Here is a 19,458-nt window from a genome sequence, read left to right as displayed (position 1 = left end):
ATAGATATTTTTTAAAAAGTTTCATTTCACTATTAATTAGAAACATGGATCAAAATAAAATACCATTTTCAGCTATCATCAGATTGGCAAAATATTTAATACTTTTCAGTATCAAATCTTGGCTAGAATATGAATATTCTCACACTGCATTGATGGGAATATAAAATAGAACAGATACTTTGGAGGGTCATTGTATACCTATTAAAAAAATAAAATCACATATATTTCTTGCCTATAATCTAGAATTTTCTTTTTAAGAATTCCACAGAGGAATACTTGCACATATGCACAAGGAAACAAGACATCAGTTCCTTTATTATTTATAATTTCTATATTTTGAGAAATATTTTAATATACAGCCAACAAAGGATTGTATAGAAAATTTAGTTATAAGATATCCTAAAACATTTTATCAGGAATGAATTCTATTCATGTCTCCATCTTTTAAAATACTGCTTCAAGAGAAAAAAAAAAAACAGGTTTGTTTCATTAGCTCTTGATAACTTTTAGTAAATGAATATTAATTTTTTAGAACAATTAGGCTTCCTTCTCAGCATTGTTATGTATAAAATGATTTTAATATTTTAAATTTTGATCAACTAATGTAATATATTTGTGTATTAATTAGGGACTCATTTCATAGCCTAGGACTGCCTAGGATGCCTAGCAGTTCTACTGCCTTTGCCTTTCAAGTGCTGGGATTACAGGTGTGCACCAACTGTGCTCAGCTCAGTATTAGGTGTTAAGAGTTTTATTGAGATTAATTTACAGATTTTAAAACCCACTCATTAAGCATGCAGTTGTATAATAATAAACGAATGCTGCTCTGCAACCATGAGCACAGTCTGTCTTTAGAATGCTTCTGCCACCTTCTAAAGTTGCTTAGACTCTTACCTGACAGTAGTCCTTGCTGCCCCTCAGCCTATGTAGACTTTTCCTACTAATGACATAATCATGCTGTTTTCATTTGATATTTAGTGGTTTGCTTGATTGCAGTAGGATTTATCAATTGATGGTCATTTGGGTTGCTTATATTTATTTCTATTATGAATAAATGATACTATTGATAGGCAAGCACAAATCTTCATATGAACATATATTTTCTATTTTCATGGCAAGATTCTTGTAAATGGAGTATGTGGACTACTTGCTGTGTCTAATTTTAAAAGAAACTGAAAATGATTTTACATGCATTTACATGCCCGTGAGGAAACCAGCGTTGTGTTTCTTAATCAGTATGTGATGTTGTCTGCTGATTCCTTCATCTTTCAGGCTTCTCCCACTATGTGTCCAGTATTCTGTCTCTGGTTTCTGAGTGCTGGGATCCCAGGTGGACCTGTGTGCCTGGGGTGTCCGTTGAACAGTTTCTGTTTTTAATAGCCATCCTAGAAGCTATATTGAAACCTCTCCCTTGTTCCTAGTTTCCCTTTCCTAATTACTAGTCATTACTTTGTTTTCAGTAGTATGTTTGCTTTATTGCTTTCTTCCCATTTTGTTAGTGTTATCAAGTATAAGTCATTCCAGTCTCTTGTCCATCATTTAATAGAGTTGTTGCATTTGGAAGACTTCCTTACCCATTCTCCATTCTTTTTCTTTTTTTCTTTCTTTTTTTTTTTTTTTTTGATAACTCAGAAAACAAAATTTGACAATATCATAAGAAATCTACAGACAAGTATGTCTCTTGTTGTACCCTCAAAAATGTTAACAAACAAATACTTTTATGTACAACTTTTGTATCTTGCTTGCCTTTTCATTCCTTATTTTAGCATTTTGATGAAGTTTGTTTTATCACCTTTCTGAGAAATTGTGCTTTGGGTCTGTCTGTGTCCAATAGCTGCCTAATTCAAGATCACAATGATTTCCTCAATGTGTTCTTCTAGTAGAATGGTATTAATAGTTTTAGTTTGCAACTTTTAAGACTATCATCCATTCTGAGTTAAGTTCTGCACATGTTCATATTATAGTGTACATTCATTTAAAAATATATAGATACAAATTCCCCAGTGCCAGTTAGTAAAAAGTCATTTCCCCTTTAAATCATCTCTTCTTTGGGAAGTCAGCTGACCATGTGATGAAACTCCCATTTTTCTTTATTTGTTATAATGTGTTTTGGAATTCATTGCTTATCAATATGCATTTTAGAACAAGCTTTGGGTTACTATAGCAAAACCTGCTGGCATTTTGGTAGGATTTGCACTGTCTGGAATAATAGATATATTTTAAATCAATCCATGTGGGAGTATTGCCATCTTGGTAATAAGTACTTTTATAGCATGGACACGGTTCTTTTCCTCATTTAAAGTCCTCAAAAAGATTTTATAGTTTTCAATTTAAAATCGTGATAGTTTTATTAAATTAATTTTTTAAAGTATCAGAGAGGACAACTCACAAGAGTTGGTTCTCACATTCTACCAGGACAGTGGGAACTCAAACTCAGACTTGACAGCAAGCACCTTAACAGCACCCCCACTCCCCACCCCCATCCCGACTGTCTCACTGGCCCTTTGCTCAGTCTTAGGCTATTGTGAATGGGATTGTTTCATCACTTTCACTCCTGGATTGAAAGATAGTTATTTTATGTTAGTTTTATAATTTATAACCTTGTCATGATCCTAGCTGGTGCACGCCTACTCCCTCTTCCCCTCCTCCTCAGCCCCCTCTTCGCCCCCCCTTATGCTGTCTTGCTCTCTCCTCCTTTCTGTCTTCTGCATCCAAATACTACTTTGGATTTTCTGTGTATAAAATCATATCACTAGTGAACAAATGTGACTTCACTTCTTTGTTTCTAGACAAACCCCTGTGTTCTGTGCTGTGCTTTTTTTCATGCCTCAAGCCTTTAGTGCAGTAGTGAGTAGAAATGGTGAAAGAAGGCTTCTTTGTTTGATTATGGTTTTGCAGGGAACCCCTTAAGCATGATGTAGTGCAGATCTTTAAAGGTCTACTTTATCCAGTTGAGGCGGTGCCCTCCAGCCCTAGTTGTTTTAATGTTGTTTTTGTTGTTCATAATAATTAATGTATATTAATATGCTATATAACATTTGATCCTTATATGTTGTACTGCTTCTGAGAACTATCTGCTCAGTTCATTTACTCTTTCTCCCATCTGTTCAGGGTGCTGTTGTTTTGGTTGTGTAGGAGCTTAATCTAGTGTTTGTCAGGCCTAACTCTTATTTCCTGTTACAAACTCAGAAAGTTTGTGCTTGTTCCATATCTTGAAATGTTTATACTTTCCTTTGATAGTTTCAAAGTTTCAGGTCCTATATTTAGGTCTTTAGTCAATTTTAAGTTGACTTTTGTGAAGGGTGAGAAGTAAAGATTGTGTTTCAGTCTTTGCCACATGCATACCCTGCTTCCTAGCACCCTGTGTGGGTGAAGCCATCTTTGTTCCAATAGGCACCTTGTCACCTTTGTCAAAAATTCATTTCCTATAGGTTTTCTAGTTTACTGGAAGATAAATCTATAGAATATTTCTTAGTGAGCCTCTGGATTTCAGTGAATATTTGTTGTCATATTCCTTCACCCCTCTACCTCTGTTATTAATTTGAGGCTTTCTTTTGGTTTGTTTGTCTAAACATTTGTCAGTCTTGTTTATCTGTTCAAAAAGCAAATATTTCATTGATCCTCTTATGGTCTCCATTTCATTACATTCTACCTTGCTCTATTATTTCTTCTTATTTTTATCTATTAATTTTGTGTGACTTGTTCTGTTTTTTTTTTTCTAAGACTTAGAGGTACATCACTAAGAGATTATCAGAGCATTCTCTTGTTAATGTGTGCACTCATCACAATAAACGTACCTTATCTGCCTTTGCTGTATACAAAAAAATAATCTAATGAAGTGTGGTTTTATTTTCACTTGTTTCAAGAGTTTCTTTACTTTTTTAAAACCATACTTTATATATAGCAAACATAGTTTGCATATTCAATCCTTAAGTGTTTATGTGGCATCTATAGTTTCTTGTGATACTAATTTTATTCTATTATGATCATACAAGAATTTTTTTATTCCCTTTACAACATGATTGCTGCCCCTGCTCCCAGTCACCCTCTCTCACCTCCTTCCCCATTGCTTTCTCATCTAAGAGGGTAGAGGCCCCCCCCCCTGGGTACCCCCTACCATGGCCCATCAAGTCTCTGGGAATCTAGGCACATCCTCTCCCACTGAGGCCAGACAAGGCATCCCAACTAGAAGAACATATCCCGCAGACAGGCAATGGCTTTCGAGATAGCACCCCTCCAGTTGTTCAGGATCCACATGAAGACCAAACTGCATATCTGCTACATATGAGCGAGGATTGTGGGGGGCTAAGTCCAGCCCCTGTATGTTCTTTGGTTGGTGGTTCTGTCTTCCTGTGGCGTTCCTATCCCCTTTGGGGGCCCTCAGTCCTTCCCCCAACTCTTTCAAAAGAATCCCCAAGCTCCATTCACTGTTTGGCTGTGAGTCTCTACATCTGTCTGAGTCAGCTGCTGGGTGGAGCTTCTCAGAGGACAGTTAGACTAGACTCCTGTCTGCAAGCATAACAGAGTATCATTAAGAGTGTCACAGACTGGTGCTTGCACATGGGGTGGGTCTCTAGTTGGGACTCAAGCTGAGGACTAGCCTCAGCTTGGAGAGAGTTCTGAGAGAAAGGGGGTCTGGGAACTGTGAAAAGAATGACTTGAAGTCAAATCATGGATCCAAGCTGAGGATCTATGTTCTGCTTCACACATCTTTTCCCATCTGCTTCTCTCTGTGTTCTTTCTCTCTGAAGATCTCTCTGTCTATATTCTGCTTTGCTTGCTATTCTAAGAGATCTCTCTCTCTCCATGTCCTGCTTGCTTGTGTCAGTTCTCCAAGCAGTTCTAACTTTTTATCCTAAAAAAACCTCTCTGGATAGCTCATCTCATACAGAACCCAGGTCCAGTCTTTTATTTTACCTATCAATCTAGTCATTTACTCTAGGTTTCCTTAGATTATCCTATGTATCAGCATCTCAGCCCCTTGATTCTTAGGAGACAGCAAGCATACATTTTTTCCTTAACATTGCAAAAGAATTCAGAAATATGTCTACCTTTGTTAAGCACAGACTATAAGCTAGTTGGATGGGACCCTGCCCCGAAATTACCATTTCTACCACAGTGAATCTAACTTTGCTCTGTCCTAGGCTAATCCTGAACTCAGGAATCTATCTGCCTTGTGGCTATAGGTATATGCCTATAGCCATACCCTCAACTCGTGGACTCTTAGTGTTTCTAATTATCACAGAGTCATTAATATTAACATGGAGGTCATTCTTTGGAGAAATGTGAATTATGTACATTATTATACAAATATTCCTTATGCCCAAAGCAGCCTTCCACACTCTGGGAGGTTCACACCAGGGACTCTGTCTCAGAGGTAGGAACCATGTCACTGAATTTCTTGTAGACATGATAAATTTTGGTTAGAAAGTTTTGTCAGTAGTTTGGTGTCCCTATTACTCCACTGGGGTTCCTGCCTGGCTACAGGAAGTAGCCTTTTGAAGTTCCATATCCCTAATACTGTGAGTCACAGCTAAGGTCACCCTGTTAATAGAATTTTTCCTTGTTTTCTGTGAAACTGCTAAATTGATTTCCAACATGGTTGTACAAGTTTGCACAGCAATGGAGGAGTGTTCCCCTCGCTCCAAGTTGTACTAACATGTACTATTATATGATCCGAAATTTGTTGATGGAAGACCCCAGACTCAGATAGTATGCAAAATAAGGAGTGTTTATTCTGCAGAAATAACCAGCATGAGTGGTCTCTGAAATGGCGACCCCAAATAAAGGCATGCAGGCCTTCTTATAGGGAACTGGGGGAATTCCCTAGAAGGATTAGGTAATCTAAAATTTCATTGGTGGGAGCTGGGGGTGGGTCACAGGTGATCTGTGGTCTATATTCTTATGTCATGAACATTTGATCATGTGATGAAATAGGGCTGCCCAGAGCAGAGGGCCCGTTCTGAGATAAGATATTTCCCCATTTTTGTGCTTATTCCCAGGTTGTTCTTTGGGAGAGGGTTTCGGTCTTGTTCTGGATTTTATGGTCTGTTCCTAGATCTGGTGTCTGGGACTTCTGGTCTGTTCCTGAAGCTGGTCCCTTATGGCCTTTTTAAAAAATCAGACCTGGTCCTTAAATGGAGACAGATGGGGTCCTTAAGTGGGGACAAATGGGGTTTATATCGTCTTTTCACTATCACTTGAGGTTTGGATCTTAGCCATTCTGCCATTGTGAGAGAGAATCTCAGAGTTGTTTTGATTTGCATTTCCCTGGTGACTAAGGACTTTGAACATTTCTTTAAGTGCTCTGCAGCCATTTGAGAGGGTTTTGTTGTTGTTGTTGTTGTTGTTGTTGTTGTTCATTCTCTGTTCAGCTCTGTACCCCATTTTTTAATTGGGTTATTTGGGTTGTTGGTATTTAACTTCTTGAGTTTTTAATGAAATAGACCATTTTTCTAGACAAATAACACAAAGTTAAACCAAGGTCAGGTAAACAAGAAATTCTTTTTTAAAGATGTATTTTATTTCATTTATATGTATGTGGGTATATACGTGCACATGTATGTCCTAGTGCACATAGATTCTAGAAGAAGCTGTTGAATCTCTTGGGACTGGAAATAGAAATATTTATGAGCTACTTGATATGAACTTGACCACTAAGCTATTTCTGTAGCCCCTAAGAAGTATTCATATTCATTCATAATCTCTCTCTCTTTCTGTGTTTGTTAAAACTTGTTTTATTATCTAAAATGTGATCTACTTTGAAGAAAGTTTCATAGACTGCTGAGAAGAGTATGTATTCCTAGATGAAAATGTCAGTTAAATCCATTTAATTTACAATGCAGTTGCACTCCAACTTTCTTCTGGGGGTGGGGGTAGGGCAGACTGAATGACATAGCTGTCTGTTAATAAGAATGAGATTTTTTTTTTCTCTTTGAGGCAGGGTCTCTCTATATAGCCCTGGCTGTCCTTGGAAGTCATTATGTAGACTAGGCTGGCCTCAACTCAACAGAGATCCGCCTGCTTCTGCCTCCCAAGTGCTGAGATTAAAGGCATGCAACAACACACTCGGCTAGAGTGAGGGTTTTTGTTTGTTTGGTTGGTTGGTTTGGTTTTTTGAGACAGGGTTCCTCTGCGTAACCCTGGCTGTCCTAGAACTCACTCTATAGGCCAGGATGGCCTCGAACTCAGAAATTCACCTGCCTATGCCTCCCAAGTGCTTGGAGTAAAGGCATGCACCACCACTGCCTGACTAGAATGAGATTTTTAAAGTAAGTATCCATTGTTGTTATATCTGGACTTGTCTTATCCCTTCATGTCTGGTTGTGTTTTGTGAAATTGGGTGCATTGGCATTTGATGCCTACATATTTATAATCATGATAGATACTTAATGGTTATCTCTTTGTTAATGTGACATGACTGTCTTCATTTCTATGTTAAATTTGGCTTGAGATCTGCTCTGTCAGGTATGAGTATAGCTATTCTAGCCCATTTCTGAATTCTACTTACTTGAAATATGATTCTCCATTTTTCTTTCAGTTTTCTTTCAGTTTTTGCCAGTAAATTTCTTATAAACAGCAAACAGTTGAATCTTGCTTTTTAATCAATTCAGCTGTTAATACTTTAAATTTAATTAATTAATACTAAATTTAATATTATTGAGAGATACATGCTAACTGTTCCCATCTTTATATGTTTGCAGATTTACAGAGCTAATTGTGTCTGGTTTCTTCCTCTTCTCTGCTGTTTATTCTTTTAATGAGACTTGTTCTTTCTTGGGCTTTCATGTTTGTGTATGTGTTTCTTCCCCTGCTGTATGTAGGATCTCCTTAAGTATATTCAGCAGTGCTAGTGTAGTGGTTATGACTTGCTTTGATTTATACTTCTGAGAAGTCTTTATTTCTGCTTCAGTTTTAAAGGATAACTTCCCTGGATATTATTGTCTGGGTTAGCACTAGGGTTTTGTTTCAAAGCTTGAAATATATCAACCAATTTCTCTTGGCCTTTGGGGGTTCTTTTGTGAAGTATCCCTTCAATGGATTTCCCTTTTTAAATAACACTGCATTTCTTTCTTGAAATTTTCAGTATTATGTTCTATGCTTTGGGAATTTTGTGGTCCATAAAAGTGTTTATCTGACTATTTGGGATTCTCTCTGCCTCATGTGGCATGTCCATGGCTTTTTCTAGATTTGAGAAATTGTTTACTATAACTTCTCTGAATGAATTTTCAGTCATATTAATCTGTTCTTTTTGGGTCTTTCTGCACATTAGATTGCTTGGCTTGGTCTCTTAATAATGCCCCACAGATCTTAAATGTTATTTTCATTATTTCTGGATTTTGTTTTTTGTTATCTTAATATAGATTACCTCACTTATTACCAACTCCTAATAGCTTTTCTCATACCTGGTCTAGTCTGTTGCTGATACTTTCTAGTAAGAGTTTCTATTTTAGTTTTTTATTTTTGAGGGTTTCTTGGGCTGAATTTTTTATTCAAGTTACCGAATTTCTAGTCCAAGTTGAATTTTTTGTATAGGTATCATATTGACATATTACTCATCTCTTATTTGAACCTTCTTATTAATCTCTCTTTCTCTGTGAGTGTGTGTGCTTATATGCCTCTGTGTTGCAAGCACATGAAGATGATGTAAGCATATTTACAGAAGCTAACAGCAAGATGTCCAAGTATTCCTCTGTCACTCCTTGCCTTACTTCCTTGACACAGGCTCTTTCACTGAACCAGAACCTCCCAAGTATGTCTCTGTTCCCCAACCCTGATATGTGTCGCGTGCTTGGCTTTTATGTGGGTGCTAAGGCTTCCAACTCAGGTCCTTGTGCTTGCAGAACAAGAGCTCTTATCACAGTGCCCCTCATTGACCATTTTTTAAATCAGACTTTAAAAATATTTCTTCTGACTTTTTAACCATGTCATTATCTTTAGGTTCAGGTATTAAAGCATTGCAAACTTTTAGAGAAGTTCACTGCTTCAAGTTTTCATGTTTATGATTCAGGTTGTTCATCTGTTGAGATGGCAGTTCCTTTTTAGTGAGCTCTTAGTAAGCAGCCTTCTCTTAAGGACCCCACTCACAGAGCTGGGATGGAGAGCTGTGATAATAGCATTAACACCAAAATAGACAATATATTAAAATACATTAAGGGGGCTGGAGACATGGCCTAGTGGTTCAGAGCATGCATGCTGCTCTTCCAGAGGAGTTTGGTCCCCAGTGTCATATCAGGCAGCTCCCTGTATTCCAGGGGATACAGTGCTTCTGACCTCTTCATACCTATACACATATGTGCATAACCATGCACATAGGAATAATTTAGATAAATCTTTAAAGAGTATAGCTAAAAGAAATTATAGTCCTGCTGCAACTAGATGTCCAAGGATAGGGTAGTACCAAGGGGGGCTTCCCCTTCTCAGAAGAGGAGGGCATGGGGGTCTGTGATTGGAATGTAAAGTGAAAAAACAAACTATTAAAAAGAAAGGAAAAATTAAAGTCACTTATTATTACATCTTAAGTGACAATAGAAAAGAAAGTGGTAAAAATAATGTATAATAAAAGAATGAATTTAAAAATTAGTAAAGGTAGAATTAATGATGAATGAAGTAAAGGAGGGGGTTTTCTCTCTTTAAAAAAAATGAACAAGATTTAATGAAAAGGGGACAGGATGTGAGATGAACAAACACCAACATTAGAAAAATATTTCAGATTACAAAATACAGAAAATACTATCTAAAAGTAAGAAGAATGGAAACAAAAAAAAGGAAATAAAATAATAAAATATGAGAACAAGAAAAAAGTAAAGGTGTGAAATATTATAAAAAGTAAAATTAAGGAAAGTGACAGAAAAAATGAATAAAATAATGAAGCTTTAGCTGCTTCCTGCGCTCTCTATCCTAGGCCTGGGAGGGGAGGTGGCAGTGAGGCAGGCTAGAGCTGTATGCATCTGTCTGTTGGTTTCTACAAGGTGTGACTGTGTTTGTTTGTGTTTACCCTGTTGCTGCCAGATTCTTCTGACTACTTATTTACTTGCTATTTCAACAGTATTGTATTTCTGTATGTTTACCCTGCTTGTGATTGCTGAGCTACTCTGGCATGTAGACTTGGTTTTGAGTCATTGTTTCTACCTTGTCTCTTCCCTTGTAGGATTCTTATTCTGTGGCATTGACATATGTGTTCATGCTGCACAGGTCTCCAGACCTTGTTCATCTCTTCCTATTTTTATTTCCCTGTGCTGGTTATCTCAGTTTGCTGGCAATTGAACCTCTTTGATTAATTTTCATTCCAGTTGTTGCTTTTTCTAAATCTCTAGCTTTTATTTACTTTCTTAAAAATTAGTTATAATCCCTTGTAGATCTATCCAACTTTTTAAATGTAGTTTCCTTTAGTTCTCTGAACATGTGTATATTAGTTGACTCAGTATTAGTAAGGCTAATGTCTAGACCTCCTCAGGAGTAATTGCTGGGGACTACCTTTCTCTCTTGTATTTGGGAAGTATTTTATTTTACTGTTTATTTGCATGTCTTATGATTCTGATTATAAGAATAATTATGTAGTTTTCAATTTTTACATGTTTTTTCAGATTTTTTTTCTTTAAATGTGATATGTAACATAATTGACTTGTGGCTATTAAACTGATTTCCTAAGGCTGCTGACATTTCCAGAGCTACAGTGATCTAGGAAGGAGGGATGGAAATTAGGGATCCGACAAGTGAAAGCTCCAGAACGCTCCTTGTCCTTAACTGAGGCCCATGTGTTCTTCAGGAGTTGCTCACTTACAAGGCCTTGGTTAAATTTAAAAGTTCCAAAAAAATAGTTTTGACAATGTTTTTCACTGCTTTCTAAAGAGTGAATTTTCAGTGGTCTTTTTCCAGTGTTGCAGAAGTATATCTCAATCTCTTTAACCATTCTTATCTCAGTACCTTTAACCATTGTGATTATTACCCTGTTATTTGATGTATTAACATGGTCTGTGTGTATTTATTGGCAGTCATGAAAGTCCACTCTTTGATTTCATTGAGAGCTGCTTGCGAAATAAACATGAGATGGTTATTTATGAAGCTGCTTCCGCCATTATCCATCTCCCTAACTGCACTGCACGAGAGCTGGCACCCGCCGTCTCAGGTCAGTCGTGTTTGGAGCTGTTCTTTGTTCATGCTCTCACAGTTGTAAAATCAGTGGGCTTACAGAGTGGGCTTAAGAGTGGCAGGCATTCAGGGCCCAGACTGCTCAGTGAGTAGAGATGCTTGCTTATGATTTCAGCTTGCTTTAATGTTTAGAAAACACATTTGCTCTCAAAAATAGCACTATTTCTCTTATTTTCTCTTATTTAAATATAGATATTAATTGGGATATTAATTTTTAGGGGAAAAAAAGCAAAATTTGTTTTTTATTGAAGTTTTTATAGCTGAACAAAATGTGCTTTATTTTTTATTTTTCATGATACTGTTGTTCACATGGAGTGATTAATTTCCTGATATAGAATGAACATGATTATTACACATTATAATTTTCATCTCTCTGGTGAACAGTATCCACAGTGAATTTTCTGTTTCTCTTTTTCCAGTTCTTCAACTTTTCTGTAGCTCTCCTAAGCCAGCCTTGAGATACGCAGCAGTGAGGACCCTGAACAAGGTAGGCAACCTTCTGATTTACTAGAGTCATGTATATTCAGTTCAGAAACACGAAATACAAAGCATTTGGCTTTCTCTTCAAGCTTAGAATATATGACCTATGGGCCCCACATTTGTAGCACCTCGTTTGTACTTGCGGCCTTAGTCTTAGCTGTTTATACTATTAGTCTATGGAAGATAATTTATTTCTGGTGTCTGAGTACTTTATATTAAGGTGTTAGACTGTTCAATATGGAGGCCATTCACAAGTGTCCACTTAAGTTAATTAAGATTAAATAAGGGATTCAGTTTCTCAGTCACTCCAGTCATATACTACCTATGCTTAGAGCCTCTTGTGGTAAATGAAAATCTGTATGATTTTCTCCAGTGCAGAGAGTGAGCAGTTTTACTAGTTCCTTGTCTCTAATCTTGAAACTAGTTGTGTCTTAGAATTCATGTGTTTGGGATGCTATGTCCAGTACCCAACCATTAAAATACACAAAGATAAACATTAAAATGAACAAAACATAAACTCTTTGCTGCACAAATAAAGACTTTTATTAGTCTGGGTCATCGTTTCCTGTTGAATGAGTTTTACTGACTGATTTACAGAGTATTTTTGTACATTCAGAATTTTGGGTCAACCAGGTGTGGGATGGACAGAGAGAGACAGAACAACATAGATGTAAAATGACAGGATATTTTAGCAACCTTGGGTCATACAGTTGGGCGGCAGTTTGTTTAATTGCAGAATTGATTTCAAAATGACAGAAAGTTTTTGTTGATCAACATTTTCCATAATCTTTTTCTTAAAGTTTCTAATATGTAGTAGAACACTATATCTATACAAACTATGTGTTTATACAACAATATAAACTATAAGAAGATGCCACCTATAATAGAAGAGACTGCTACTGTTATAAAGGTTATATGGATAGAGGCATCTACCATACCTGTTCCCTTCCGAGTGTTACTTACCTTAATTAAAACTTAGGTTCTGGTCTTTATCAGCAACAGTATAGTTTAGTTTAGTTTAGTTTAGTTTAGTTTAGTTTAGTTTTGTTTTGTTTTGTTTTGTTTTGTTTTTACAAGGTGGCAATGAAGCACCCCTCTGCTGTTACTGCCTGCAATCTGGACTTAGAAAACTTAATCACAGACTCAAACAGAAGCATTGCTACCCTGGCCATTACAACATTGCTCAAAACAGGAAGTGAGAGCAGTGTGGACCGGCTTATGAAGCAGATATCTTCTTTTGTGTCTGAAATCTCAGATGAGTTCAAGGTAAGAATTTAAACAAGCTTTTGCTTGCCCTCTAGCTTGCCTCAACAGTGTCTTTTGAGAAGGTCTTAATTTTTATGAAGTCTGCTCTCATTCTTTTCTTTCCTAGGCACTGCTGCATCCTGCACAAATAACTTTCATCTCTCTCTAAGTTATAAAGGTTGTGTTTTATTTCAAATGTTAATGTAACTTTAGCTTTTTGGTTTGTAACCGTTTGAGTAATGTTTGTGTGATAAGGTCAGTGTTTTTCTGTTCTCATACTGAGTTATTCCAGCAGAATTAGTTGAAAAGACTTCCTCTCCTTGTTGGAAATGAAGAGGCTTCGTTATTTTGAATCCAAAAACCTCTCCATTGTTTTTTCTTGCCTTATTAAAACAGCTATCTCTGCAACAAAGTGCTGACAGCCAGTGAAAGTGTGCTGGAAATGGCCAAAGGGCAGTTGTAAGTCTTAGTGTAAGAATGGGGAAGCCGGCTATGTCACTCTCTCTAATACTCAGCAGCTAGTACAGGACCACTGTGTTCTACTCAACATGTTCTAGACTGAAAAAGTAAACAAAAGTAGACATTTTAAAACTTTGGGGTATTATAAAAATTGTTTGGCAGCTTTTTGTAAAAATAAATTAGAATAATAGGGAAAATATATTGTTAAGAATAATGTTTTAGAATGGAAGTTAGCAAACTTCTCTAAAGGACTAAATAAATAAATACTAAAAAAATACTTTAAAGGATCTGGGCTCCTGAAATGATCTGTTTACATAGTCTTTATTTTTGTTTTTTACAATTCTTTAAAACCATCATTGCTTTCAACTCCTATAAAAATAGGATATAAGTGTGGAATGGTGTTGTGTGCCTGTAATCTTAGTATGTAGAAGGCTGGGGCAGAAACATCATGAGTTATGTCCAGCTTGAGCTACATACAAATTCCAGGACATCCTGAGTGAATAGGACTCTTACCTCAAAAAACAATGCCATTCTTTAGTGCCTTCTAAAGGAAATTTCTGTATACATGCATGGTTTGGGGAAGGAAATAAAGACATGAAATAAATACTGTTGAATGGCTTGATGAATCAAGGATGCATCCTAAAAAATAAAGCCTGGCTATATTAAATGCCATATCACCAAACACTTAGTAATATAAATTTGCTATTGATATTTCAGTGCAACTGGGAGTCCCCACAAAGGACACTTAGCCACCTGTCCCAATATGTCAAAGAGGGGATCAATCATAAAAAGCAGAAAAATGAGATTGAGTCAATGTGGCTACGATGGGTTGGGTTTTGTCTCATCTGGTTCAATTAAATGGTTCTGAGAGGCTGTTAATACTTGAGGAGATAAGCCAGTTCTCATAGCATGATTGTTCTACCTGAGAATCATGTCACTGTGTAGTGACCTGTCTTTAAGGTTCTTCTGTTTCTTCAGTCCAAGATGACTACAGATTTAGGACATGACTATAAACCTTTAAGACCCTTTTTGGAGGTATGGAATAGGGACTTATGAAGTTGGTATGAGATGTCTTAATTACTGTTGCCTTTGTATCTTCAGCCTTGAAGAGAATGAGAATAGTTAGGTATCACAAGCTTTATACTTATTGAGTTGATCAACATGCCATTGTGCAAATTAAACAGGTGGCTGACCCCAAGTTAAAGGAGACAGACATGAAATGAGGCAGATTCCAGGGTTTTCATCCTGCTCATAGTCACCCTGCAGGCCCAAGTCAATGATTTTGAGCAAAAGCAGCTTCTAACTTCTAAGTGCCTGTTACAGATCTGTATAACTATAATTTTATATGAGATTTGTTATCTCTTAGATAAACTAATAAAAATTACTACTATTCACGCTGCTCTTTGTGTTTTTATGGGGGTGGGGAGTCAAGGTTAAAAAATGACCGACATGGATCACACAGCATTAGTACCACAACTCAGACCCAAACCTGGATTTTTTTTAATTTAATTGTGTATTTATTTATTTTTAGTTTTTTGAATTGAAGTTTTTCTGTGTAGCCCTGGCTGTCGTGGAACTCCCTTTGTAGACCAGAAAGGCCTCAAATTCAGAGATCCTCCTGCCTCTTCCTCCACAGTGTTAGGATTAAAGGCATGTACCAAGATACCTGACTTGCATTTTCTAATTTGAAGTACACTTCCCCCATTTTACTGTTCTGTGTCTTCATCTGCCATCAAACGTTTAATGTTTATATTATTTTTTAATAGATCTGTTTAAAATCTTTTTGTTTCCATGTCTTGTTGACTTTTTCTGATATCTGCGATAGTGTGTTGAATATGATAAAATTTTATTAAAATATCAGAGTTCATCATTTAGATAATCATAGATGGAAAAAGTAAATCTTAACTACTTCAATCACACCATAGACAGAAATAAGTTCTGTCTGGATTGAAGATTTGATTGTACAAAGAAAAAGAATAAATAGTTTTTTTAAAAAACCAGAAAGACATCTTTATGACACAGTGTAAAACAGACATACATAGATGTACTTACACATGCATACTTTACCATTCTTGTTCAAGGTGAGGTAGGTTGATCACTGCCTCAGTTCTGCTTCTAAAGTGATTCAGAGAAGTCTTTTTTTGCTTGAAGGGGCAAGCCAGTTTCTCTAACATAATTCATCCTGCCTGAGATGATTTCTTGATTGTGATTGTGAATGTCTGTGTTTGCCTGTGTGTGTATGGGTGTGTGTGTGCGCATGCGTATGTGTACACACATACAATTTTAAAAATAAGACATAAAATAAATTTGACAAACTATAAATAGTAAACAGTTCATATTTATTTTGCATTTCCTGAGTCCCCAGCCTTACCTCTCTACTCAGCACAAAGCAGCATTCCAGATACCACCCCACATCCCATGCACATCGAATAAAATATTTATGCTGAAGAATATAACAGTACAGGCAAAAATCATGCTTATGCTGTAAATGTGAAAAGATAGGAAAACTCTCAGAGCATCAATACATTAAGTTCTGGGGGGATTGGATGTGAGTTAATTGTTAGCCCCCCTCCTCTTGGCACTATCGTTTTGTTAGCTTTCATCTCCCCTTTCCTTCATCTGTTTTTGTCTGCATTTTATTGGTTTATATTAGCAAATACACATTTCCTACTTTATGTACAGAATCATTTTCACACTAGTACTCTCTTTGCCTTTCTCTGCTTCCTGCTAACCTCCTTCCTTTCCACAACTGTCCTCCCTTCTACCCTCATGTTGAACATGTGTGTATGTATGGCGGGTGCTTCCCAGTGAGTATCTTTAAGGTTATTTACAGGAATGTGAACATCTTACCAGTGGCTACACCACTGAAGAAAATTTCTCACCCTCCCGTGTCAACCATTAACCGTGAATAAATCTTCAGAGCTGGGTAGAACCCCATGAGCATCTCTGCTTTTCATGACAAGGTAGTGGTGGGCCCAATCTTGTGCAGGTAACAGCTGCTATGAGTTCAACAGTGCAACAGTCCTGTCCAGCCTGGAAATCAGCATTCCACACCACTCCCTCCTATCCTGAGATTCTTCTTTCCCCTTCTTCCACAGTGTCTCCTGTAGTAAAAGGTGTGTGTGTACACGCATGTGTACACACCTTTAAAGGGGCTGTATTTTCAACAGCCATTTATTCCCAGTACCTTAAGCAGTTATAAATTGTCTATAGCCACTGCCAATCACCACATTAAGGAGTTTCTCTGAGCACAGCTGATAGCAGCATATATGGACATTAATACAGCTTCTAGGATGCAAATCCAATCAGAAAATGATTATCCCCATGGCGACTTAGACTTGCCACTGCTGCACCAGTGGGCTCATAGTGACTGGCCCATACTGCCTTTCCTTTATCTGTTAAAGGCCCATCCTTTATGTATATTTTCCTCCGAGCCCCATTCTTATAAATTGATTAAAAAGAAAATGAAGATGGCACCCTAAGAAGTAGTTTCAGATCAACTTTGAAGAAAAGCAGACTAAAATGGCTCCTAAGATGAATGAACATCCCTACTCAGCCCATGGATTTCCTGCATATCCTATTGCTAATAAAAGCTCCTTATATTCCCTGGGCCCCAGAAGATAGAAACTTAAGATAAAGGGTCAACTTTGTTGTCTTCAGGGTCAGTCTTAAATAAACCTTCACCAAAACAAACGTTTAATAACTACCATAAATAAAACATATAGCTAAAAATTGCTTTTGTTAAAAAAGCATTGATCCTTCTCTTAAAACCAAAAATTAAAGAAGGATGAAAGCCTGGCATCCAAAGTGTGTGGTGTCTTCAGCAACAGAACCTTCCCGTCATGTTCAGGAAGCAGTCTAGGGCAATGGCCATGCCCCATACTGTGTTGGAAGTCTCTCAGACACTCCCTACCTCGATGAAGATGAAGCAGACCAAAACTAGCATAAAGTAAGTGGAAATATAAGTACAGTCATTTTGAAAAACAGACAGCATTTACTAAAGCTTAACGAATACATGCCCAGTGTTGTTCCTAAGTATATTCCCAACAGAAATGCATGTACAAGGTTCATTTTAAATGTCAGATCAAGCAGTTAATTTTGGAGGAATCTTTATGGTTTAAAAAGAAAATCCTCTAAATGCCTAGGTTTGACTCTGACTAATTAGATGTATGATTGGCTGCCTCAGTTTCCTTGATTATACCAAAGAGATAATAATAATTCCAATCCCGTAGAGTTGTTGTGAAGTATAAATAAAATGATAAAAAGCTAAGAGTACTCTAGTGTTAACTATTGCTGGTTTCTATGTGAATCATATGAGAACTTGAAGGGTTCCTACCATTCAGGTTGAATATTGAAGTAGTTGAATATTGATCTATATTATTTGAATTAGTTCTTTTATTTTAGTACAATTGCCACAAATCTTTTATAGTACAAATAGATTAGTTTGTTTCAATTTGCTTTAAGTTTTAGTATTGCCCCTCCCATTTCAATTATTTTGTTATCTCATTTTGCTACGTAGAACACTATACTATTCAAAGAAGTAGTAATATGCTTAAAAATATAGGACTTCCTCTCATATGTCCCATTCCTCCTTATAAAACTTTATTTGTTTGCATATTTGTCTTCTTGAGTATACCTTTTATAAATATATGATAAATGCATGTTTATTTTATTGTACATCAAAGATAACATGTTGCTGTGCTCTTTTTGCACAGTACTTTTCCCTTTTTTAACCTAAAGATAAAGAGAAGTCATGCTAAGTTTTTTTGAAGGAGATATGCCTCATTTTCTTTACAGCTACATAATACCCCAGCAGTTATGTATATGTAACTTATTGAACAAGGTTCCTGTTTGTATAATGTGCACTTATTTTGCACTTAGAAACAGTGCTGTGCACCTTTAATCCCAGCACTCGGGAGGCAGAGGCAGGTAGATTTCTGAGTTCGAGGCCAGCCTGATCTACAGAGTGAGTTCCAGGACAGCCAGTGCTGCACAGAGAAACCCTGTCTCAAAAAAAATAAAAGAAACAGTGCTGTAAGGGATACCCTAGGCATGTGTTTTTCAAGCATTAGATCTATGTTTCAAAGCATATTTGTTATAAAAGCTAAATATAATAAATATATCAATCATAGAGTATGCTAAATGCTGCCATGAGTGTATAAAAGTATGGCTTCCAATAATCTTACCTGTAGTGTGTGTATTGAGCTATTTTAGTTGGCCAACCTTTTGGATGAGAAATGATGTTTCGATGTGTAGTTTTAATTCTCTTAATGAGGAAAATTAAATATCTTTCCTTTTTTAAATCCCTGTGTATGTGCTTGTATAATGTTTGTGTACAAGTATGTGTGTAGGCATGGGTCCATATATGCTAGAGTGCATGTATGAAGGCCAGAGGACCAGCTTAGGTGTCTTTCCTTCTACCTGCTACCTTGTTTGAGGCAGGTTCTGCTTGCTACTATATTCACCAAGCTAGTTTGTCCACTAGCTTTCCACAACTCTCCTGTTACCTCCCATCTGGATCACTGGAGGAGCATTGGGATTACGGATACTTACAACTGTATCCAAACTTGGATTCTCACACTCACTTGGCAAGCACATTACCCACTGATCCATCTCCCCAACCTAACCATCTTCTCTATGGCTAAAGATCATTTAATACCTGTCTGTGAAGTGCCTGTTCAGTTTTTCCACCACATTTTTTTTTACAAGATTTTGTGTTTTATTTCTTCAGTTATTTAAATACTTCTTGTATGTTAAAGACACAAACATATGAAACATGTTGCTATCTTTTTCCCCAGTTTTCCATTTGTCTCCATTGTTAGAATGGATTCTGTAATGCTCACTTTTTTGGTTTGTTATATAGTTATATTCATCAGTCTTTTTGTCTATTCCATCTGATTTTTAGTCATTCTTAAAGTCCTTATACTTCTCAGTGTGGAGGAATTTACTCATGTACACTTCAGATATACTTTTGTGTTTTATCCAAGTTCCATATGTCCTTGCTCTCTGCATTTCTCTATCTACTTGTTTATCTTCTTGTACACACCATTGCCACACAGTATTTAATAAGCTTTGTTGGCCCTGTTAATTCTCCATCAAAGCTGTTCTTACTGTTTTCCAAGC

General features: G+C 36.7%; 1 protein-coding gene across 3 annotated transcripts in view; it reads left to right on the top strand.

Moving 5' to 3' along the window:
- Nucleotides 1-19,458, top strand: part of Copg2 (COPI coat complex subunit gamma 2) — a 125,355-nt gene that overhangs the window by 62,544 nt on the left and 43,353 nt on the right. For 2 of the 3 annotated variants that reach the window (XM_052173391.1, XM_052173392.1), the window contains exons 10-12: nt 10,995-11,128; nt 11,571-11,638; nt 12,709-12,897. In XM_052173391.1, coding sequence (XP_052029351.1) covers nt 10,995-11,128; nt 11,571-11,638; nt 12,709-12,897 — 391 coding nt within the window. Of the gene's footprint in view, nt 1-10,994; nt 11,129-11,570; nt 11,639-12,708; nt 12,898-13,003; nt 13,559-19,458 lie in introns of those variants that run through there. The other variant, XM_052173393.1, reaches the window with a different exon arrangement.

The sequence above is a fragment of the Apodemus sylvaticus genome, chromosome 2 (genome assembly GCF_947179515.1).
Source record: "Apodemus sylvaticus chromosome 2, mApoSyl1.1, whole genome shotgun sequence".
Taxonomy (NCBI): Eukaryota; Metazoa; Chordata; class Mammalia; order Rodentia; family Muridae; genus Apodemus; species Apodemus sylvaticus.
The sequence above is the reverse complement of the archived record's forward strand: the minus strand, read 5'-3'. Positions and strand labels throughout refer to the sequence as shown.